The sequence below is a fragment of the Pantherophis guttatus genome, chromosome 9 (genome assembly GCF_059756535.1).
Source record: "Pantherophis guttatus breed Tessera chromosome 9, ASM5975653v1, whole genome shotgun sequence".
NCBI classification, from domain to species: Eukaryota; Metazoa; Chordata; class Lepidosauria; order Squamata; family Colubridae; genus Pantherophis; species Pantherophis guttatus.
The window spans coordinates 26,561,358-26,570,000 of NC_142071.1; the positions used below are offsets into that span (position 1 = coordinate 26,561,358).

At 44.2% G+C, this 8,643-nt stretch overlaps 1 protein-coding gene across 1 annotated transcript in view; it reads left to right on the forward strand.

Annotated features, from left to right (window-relative positions):
• LOC117668244 (uncharacterized) overlaps positions 1-8,643 on the forward strand; it is a 167,242-nt gene that overhangs the window by 64,813 nt on the left and 93,786 nt on the right. The window contains exons 26-29 of the mRNA XM_087875571.1: positions 3,708-3,824; positions 5,123-5,272; positions 6,673-6,888; positions 8,621-8,643. The exon at positions 8,621-8,643 is cut by the window's right edge and continues 82 nt beyond it. Coding sequence (XP_087731697.1) covers positions 3,708-3,824; positions 5,123-5,272; positions 6,673-6,888; positions 8,621-8,643 — 506 coding nt within the window. The remainder of the gene's footprint in view (positions 1-3,707; positions 3,825-5,122; positions 5,273-6,672; positions 6,889-8,620) is intronic.

An 8,643-nucleotide genomic window follows, 5' to 3' on the forward strand; every position in this document is an offset into this window, starting at 1 on the left:
GGATATTGCAAAATCTCCACTCCCACCCCACTCTGGGACCAGCCAGAGGTGGTATTTGCCGGTTCTCCGAACTACTCAAAATTTCTGCTACCGGTTCTCCAGAACCTGTCAGAACCTGCTGGATTTCATCCCTGGATTAGATGCTTCATGTGCCCAGAGATTCCTTTTTTTTAAAAAAAAGATTCTTACTGAATTATCCATCTGTGTTCTTAACGAAGGGTAGATTTTGTTTTTGTATTAAAAAAAAAACCCAACATTTCGTCTTATTCTATGTTAGGTTGGGCCTTAGCTAGGATACCTTGTCCAATAATGGTCACATTTTAAGACAGTCTGGAACAGGTTCAGAGATGAGTTATTAGGCTGATTAAAAATATTAAATTGTGGAGTCTTGGTGCTCTCTGAGCTTGGTTGTTTTCTTGTAGACAGTTAGATAGCATCATCGGTGCACTGAGGATGTTACTTCATTGTGTAATGAAACATCTGTAAGAAAACCTGTAAGAGCCTTGGTGGTGCAGCGGACTAAAGTGCTGTTAAAGTAGTATTTAGCTGCCAGCTGCCTGCAATTACTGCGAGTTCAAATCTCACCAGGCTCAAGGTTGACTCAGCCTTCCATCCTTTCGAGGTAGGTAAAATGAGGACCTGGATTGTGGGGGCAATAAGCTGACTTTGTATAAAAAAAGAACACCGCTTGGTGGAGGAGGGGGCGAAAGCCCTACTAAGCAGGTATATACAAAAATATGAAGGCTATTGCTTAACGCATTGTAAGCCGCCCTGAGTCTCCGGAGAAGGGTGGCATATAAATTGAACCAATAAATAAATAAATAAATAAATAAATAAATAAATAAATAAATAAATAAATAAATAAATAAATAAATAAATAAATAATAAAAAAAAACGAAGCTCAGGATCTCCACAGTTCAACCCAAAGCTACAAATGTTCTCTTCTATCAGAAATTAAAATTTATACAAAGAATTTGAAGGATTCAGGGATGCTCTTCGCCTTGAGAAGATAAGACTGTAACGTCGTCCTCTTTAAGTACCTGGAAAGATTTGTGTCATATGAAAGCCATGGCCTGTTCTTAGCTCCTCCACCAAGTTCTGACCGTAAGAATTGCTCCAGAGGGTTCACAATCACAGTTTATGACAGAATACAGATGTGAGGAAATTTGCAAGTTGTCTTATAATTGCTTTTCTAATTGATTACTCCTGATATCCAGATATACAGTTTCTTGCATCGTTAATCCTGATATTTTATTGTCATTTTTGCCGGCAAGCCATCTGGCAATCAATTAAGCAACGGATTGCACTTAAACACAAGTGGCTATTGCGCAAACGTCAATGGAGTTGGCATTGAGCTATTGAAGGAAGAATTAGACGACTTATCATCATGGGAGGACAGTAATCACAGAGACCATTTCAATATTGCGGGTTGGTTGGTTAAACGCATAGGCCTCCTGACTCCATCCCAACTTTTTGTTGCAGAAGATACTGAGTATGTAAAGAACTCCAGATGTACGCTGTACTTTACACACTGCCTTTGTTGTGGCCGTCAGCAGCCTGTGCGGATTGTAGCCGATTCCGACAGCAAGGAGGCTGGTGTGGTGTTGCGCCAGCAGCCTGTGCAGCTGGTGCTCGAGTCGGACAGTGAGGAGGCTGGAGAAGATGTGGTGCCAGAGGCAGAGATTCAGTCAGGGCCTTCAGAACCTCCAGATGCTCCTTTAAGTGAAGAGGACGAAGAGGAGGAGCCTCTTCTCAATGCATGGGCACTCAGAGCTGCCAAAAGGCAGGAGTGGCTCCTCAGGAGGAGGTGTTCTTGAGAGTAAGGCTTGGGGCTAATTGGCCACTCCTTTAGCCTATTTAAGAAGGAATGCCACTTGCAACAAGCTGTAGAGAACAACTTTAGTTCACTCTCTTTCGTGTCTGCAAAACTGCTTCTGGGCTTTCTGCCAACTCTAGTAAGACTGTGATTACCTTATCTTAGAATTCTGGTAGGCTGTTAAGACAGTTCATTAACAGCCTTTGAATGATAAAGACTAAGTTATTTTGAGTAAATAAGCTTTGCATAGAGTTTGTGCGTGCTGAGTTCTTTGGGGTCCGTAGCTGGGGCAGAACAGCCTTTGAGTTAATGTTGACTCCTAGTGATTGCCGGGAGTGTCTTTGCAATATTCTTGGCAAGATTTTGGAAGTGGTTTGTCATTGCCTGATTCCTAGGGCTGAGGGAGAGGGCCCACCCAGTTGCCTTTGTGCCTAAGGCAGGACTAGCAATCACTGTCTCCCAGATTGTAGCCTGGTGCCTTAACCAGTAGACCAAACTGATTCTCTTTAACTTTACGACTTCTTTTTTTGTCTTTTAATGACCCTGTAATCCAGAGGTCTTTAAATTTGGCAGCTTTAAGACTTGTGGCTGGCTGGAGAATTCTGGGAGTTGAAGTCCACAAGTCTTAAAGCTGCCAAGTTTGAAGACTTCTGCCGTAATCCCTTGCATCGGGGTTGAGTCGGGGCAACTGAATGCAGCTGAGTGTTTACTGGCCGGATGCCTTTCCTGTTGCCAATCCGGAGTTCGCAGCAGATATATTCTCATTGTGCCCAGAGAGAGAAATATCTGCCTCTACCTAGGATCAAACTCACAGCCTCCTGATTGTGAGGCGAGAGCTCCACCTCTAGCCTACCGCACTACTCTTCCAGGGATGAAATGCTCCCAGTTTGGACCAGTTCGGTCGAACCGGTAGCGATAGCAGCCGGTGGTTCGAAGAACCGGTAGTGATGGCGGCGCGAGGCTCCGCTCACCTGCCCGGTTGTCGTTACTTCCAGGTTTTAACCAGGAAGTAACCTGTTTTTTACCCTCTGCGCATGCACAGAAGGGTTTGCACATGCGCAGAGGGTCTGCACTTGCAAGTGAGGTGCGCACGAGCGAAGCCAGCGCACGCGCATGGCATGTGCATTTTCAAACTGGTTGGGAAGGTAAGTAGATTTCACCCCTGCACTCTTCCCTTTAACTTTAACTTTAACTTCCCTTTAACTCCATGGCTTAGGACCTGGGTACCTACGAGACCGTCTTTTGTCACCAATAGCCTCCCACCGACCAGTTCGTTCTCACAGGGAGGGACTACTCAGGGTACCGTCAGTCAAATGATGCCGACTGGCGACTCCCAGGGGGAGGGCCTTCTCTGTGGGGGCTCCAACCCTTTGGAATGAACTGTCGCCTGAGATACGAAATATCCCTGATCTCCGTGCTTTCCGCCGTGCCCTCAAGTCCCTGATGTTCCAACAGGCGGGGCTAAACATATGAACATGTGAATGTTTTTAAAATGTTATTTAATTTTAGGTTCTATTTAATTGGGCCAAACTATGTTATAATAATAATTTTAATTAGCAATTTTATGATGTTTGTGTATCTATATTTTTCTTGACTGTACACCGCCTTGAGTCCTACGGGAGAAAGGCGGTATAGAAATATAATAAATAAATAAATAAATAAATAAATAAATAAATAAATAAACAAACAAACAAACAAACAAACAAACAAACAAACTTTACAATCCTGCTTCGTAAATCCTGGTCCAGTTGTTGCATCAACTAATGGCTTATCTGACCTCTCTCTCGATTTGTTTATTACAGATTTACCCTTTCCTTGCTAATATTTGTGCAAGTTAATGCTAAGAATCACCCTAAGTTTCTGTTTCGCTTCTTTTCTGCTTCTTCCTCAGGTTTATCAGCTCCAAGTGGTGAATGTGCTGCTGGGTTTCACTGCATTGGAGGGTCATCTTCTCCCAAGCCACTTGATGGGATTACCGGCAACATCTGTCCTCCAGGGACATATTGCCGTGAGTTGCATTATCACTTGTCTGGATACTTAAAGTGATCAGATTTCCAAGACGAAGAACCAGGACTAGGTTTAATTAATAAATTAACCAGGATTCATTGATAAAATTGTACACATTGATTAATTAAGCGGTAACCTCAAGTATTAGCCCAGGTACAATTTGGATGAAACTATCATCTTCTTTTAATGACCCCATAATCATGGGTGGGCTGCTGGGGGTTCGTAGGGGTTCGGGAGAACCTCTAGCTAAGATTCTGTGCAGTTCGGAGAACCCCCAAATCCCACTCCTGGCTGCCACTCCCACCCCGCCCATTCCCCCCCTCCTCTCCCAGGAGTTTTGGATGCCGGTAAGTGCAGGGCACATGTAGAGGCTCAGGGAGGGTGAAAAATGGACCTACCAGAAGTTCGGGCCTGTTTCCGGCCTCCAGAGGGTCTCCGGAACCAGGGGAGGCCGTTTTCATCCTCCCAGAGGCAGGTTCGAATCTCGCCAGGCTCAAGGTTGACTCAGCCTTCCATCCTTTCTAAGGTAGGTAAATTGAGGACCCAGTTTGTGGGGGCAATAAGCTGACTTTGTATAAAATATACAAAAAGATGAAGGCTATTGCTGAGCACATTGTAAGCCGCCCTGAGTCTTCGGAGAAGGGCGGCATATAAATCAAATTAAAAAAAAAAAATTAGCAAGGGGTTCTCTGCTCATTTGCTGGGTGGGCGTGGCCTAGTTGGCCTCCTGCATCATGGCTTGGGGGGGCATTTTTGTCCTCCCCTGGCTCCAGAGGCTTTCCTTGAGCCTCTGGGAGGATGAAAACGGCCTCCCCTGGTTCCGGAGACCCTCTGGAGGCCGGAAACGGGCCCGAACTTCTGGTAGGTCCATTTTTCACCCTCCCTGAGCCTCTACGTGTGCCCTGCACTTACCGGCATCCAAAACTCCTGGGAAACCAGAAGTCTGGTCATTCTATGACCGAAGTGTCTCCATGAAGTGTGGTTTCTGACAAAGCCACAATATGTGCGATGCAATGAATACTTATTTTATCTCCCGCCTTCGTATCATCTTCTATATTCTGATATTCGTAGCACAATCTTTTCTATCACCTGCTTTTTCTGCAGGAGAAAAGCTCCCGGCCACCTTGAAGAAAGGATAGAATTAAAAGAATGTAGTACATCATGTTGTTATCTAGCATTTTTTTCTTTTCCTGATCTGGACTGGAGTATCTGGAGCCAGATCTATTGAGGGAGGACTGTGTAATTCAGGTTTAATGGCTATCTCACCGTCATTTCTTGCAATCTCTTTCCTCCCCCCAGCTGTGGGGTCTATGGCCCCCAGCCTCTGTCCACCAGGAACCTTCTCAAATCGATTTGGCCAAAGTATGGCCTCTGACTGCCAACTCTGCCCTTCTGGGTTTTACTGTGAAGGTTCTGGACTGACAATCCCCACTGGAGAATGCAAGGAAGGTAAGTGGAACCTACCAGAAAGGTAAGGGAGAAATTTCCTGAGAGTTAAGACAATTAATCAGTGGAATGATTTTCCTTCAGAAGTTGTGAATGCTCCAACACTGGGAGTTTTTAAGAAGATGTTGGATAATCATTTGTCTGAAGTGGTGCAGGGTTTCCTGCCTAAGCAGGGGGTTGGACTAGAAGACCTCCAAGGTCCCTTCCAACTCTGTTATTCTATTCTATTCTATTCTATTCTATTCTATTCTATTCTATTCTATTCTATTCTATTCTATTCTATTCTATTCTATCCATTCCACTCCACTCCACTCCAGTCCACTCCACTCCAGTCCACTCCACTCCACTCCATTCCATTCCATTCCATTCCATTCTATTCTATTCTATTCTATTCTATTCTATTCTATTCTATTCTATAGGAGGTTGGACTAGAAAACCTCCAAGGTCTGTTATTCTGTTACTAGGAAGATTTTGAAAATTATGAAGGAGTTGTTTAGATCTCAATTCAAGAGATGTTTGGCACCCAAGACCTTCACCTGTGGCTGAAAAATAACTGCAGATTTGTTTCCCGTTGCACTCAATCAGTGTCCTGCTTCAATTCTCTACTGGATCAAAGACTTCCTGAGGGACCGGCCACAAACAGTGAGGGTTGGGTCTGTCATATCCACCTCCCTGAAACTTAGCACTGGCTCCCCACAGGGCTGTGTCCTCAGTCCCTTCCTGTATTCACTGTACACTGTACACATGTGTAACATGATCACACTGGTGCAATAGGACTGGGTGTTTTATTAATATGGCTCCATGGCTTAGGACCTGGATACTTACAGGACTGCCTGCTGCCACCAATAGCCTCCCACCGGCCAGTACGCTCTCACAGAGAGGGGCTCCTCAGGGTGCCATCGGCCAAACAGTGTCGGCTGGCGGCCCCCAGGGGGAGAGCCTTCTCTGTGGGGGCACCTGTTATTTGGAATGAGCTCCCCCTGGAGATACGGAGGATCCCGGATCTGCGCACCTTCCGCCGCGCGCTTAAGACTTTTTTATTCCAACCGGCTGGCCTGGCCTAACTTTCCCTTTTAAATGGCATGTGAGAAATTTTAAATTTGTTTTAAATATGGGGATGTTTTTTCATTCGTCTTGGGCCAAATTGTTTAATACGTTTTTATACTGTTTTAAATTTTTATAATTTGTGTGTTTTATCTTTTTGGTTGTTCACCGTCCTGAGTCCTTCGGGAGTAGGGCGGTATATAAATCTAATAAAATAAATAAATAAATAAAAATAATATGATTTATTGGGTATGGGAGGGGGAGTGCACTGAGGGAGCTCAACCAATCTCATCGTACATATGTTGTGCACTGACAATAAAGATTTGAAATTTGGAAATTCTAGTTTGTTCTTGTTTCAGGTTATTACTGTGACAGTCAAGAAGGACCTGTCAGCAATTATACCCTCTATCCTTGCCCGCAAGGATTTTACTGCCCCCCAGGGACACAGTGGTCCTCACAGTACAGCTGCCCCCTGGGGACCTTTGGAGCCAAACCAAGGTTAACAAATATTCTCGAGTGTCAAAACTGCCCACCAGGAAAATACTGCTCATCTCCCGGATTGGCAGGACCATCAGGTAAGGGGAAAAATGGAGTCCAAGGTTAAGGATGGTATTAATGTTTTAAGGTAAAGGTAAAGGTTCCCCTCGCACATATGTGCTAGTCATTCCCAACTCTAGGGGGCGGTGCTCATTTCCGTTTCAAAGCCAAAGAGCCAGAGCTGTCCGAAGACATCTCTGTGGTCATGTGGCCGGCATGACTAAATGCTAAAGGCTCATGGAATGCTATTACCTTCCCACCAAAGGTGGTCCCTATTTTTCTACTTGCACTTTTTATGTGCTTTTGAACTGCTAGGTTGGCAGAAGATGGGACAAGTCACGGGAGCTCACCCCGTTACGTGGCACTAGGGATTCGAACCGCTGAACTGCCGACATTTTGATCGACAAGCACAGTGTCTTAGCCACTGAGCCACAGCATCCCTGTATTAATTAATGTTTTAGGAAGCATATTTTGTATGCTCTGTGCCAGAAATGAAGAACTAGCCCCTTGCAAGTTGTTGAATATCACGTCTTAGCATGGTAACAAAATGGACAGAGTGACTAAGACTTGTATAGGTAGGCCTTGACTTATGACCACAACTGAGACCAGAATTTCCATTGCTGAGCAAAGCAGTTGTTAAGTGAGCCATGCCCAATTTTATGACCTTTCTTTCTTGGCATGGTTATTAAGTGAATCAGTAAAGTGAATCATGCAGTCATTAAGCCAGCCTTCTCTCTACTGACTTTGCTTGTTGAAAGCCAGCTGGGAAGGTTACAAATAGTGACCTTGGGACATGGCAAACATTGTAAATACATGCCAGTTACCAAGTGCCCAAATTTTCATCATGTAATCTTGGGATTGCTGCGATAGTTGTAAATGTGAGGACCTGTCATAAGTCACTTTTTTGGCACTATTATAACTTTGAATGGTTACTAAATGAGTCAGTCAGGGTTCCGACAAATGCCCTAATTAACTCATGAGCCTCAAGCCAAGTTTCAAAACTTTTTAATTCGTGATTTTATAAATTGGGTGTTTTAATCTGTGTTTCGGCCAAAATATTTAATAATTTTAAGGGATTTTTAATATTTGTATTGTCTGTATTTTATCTTGGCTGTTCACCGCCCTGAGTCCTTTGGGAGTAGGGCGGTATAGAAATTTGATTAATAAATAATAATAAATAAATAAAAGAAATCCAGTTATTTATTAGGAGCAACATGTCGGCAGCTTCCCAAGTGTAGTCAACTCTGCCGCACTTAATTTACAGCTCAACTATGACCCTGTTCCCCCCCTCCTCTCAGTCTGTGTCATAAATCATATTCTCCAACAAGGCACTTTCGTGGGCTGTAGAAACCACACATCACAAACTGGCTCTGGTAATTTGTTATCCAACCTTGGAGGAAAGTATGCGTGGAATGTGCTTGTGAACATGGCTGCTGAACTGCTCCAACAGATCTCCCCCACCCATTTCTGCCCATGACAACTCGAGAGCAGACTAGAAATGCTTTGCGAGTTGACACAGTGATTGTAAGTCAAGGACTATCTATAATTTTGCAACTCTGGAGAGCCATTGTCCCCCATCCCTCGACTATATCAATTTCTTTCAACCTGGCATGTTCCAGCTGTGATGGGCTTCAGTTTCCATGATCCTCCAGCCAACATCATCTTCAAGCCCTTCCTGCAAGGGACAATATCATGAGATTGTGTGGAGGACACCTGTCTCAATTGTTGGATCATTCTGTGTGATGAAGATAGATTTTCCTTTATGTTTAGGTGATTGCGCTGCAGGATTTTGG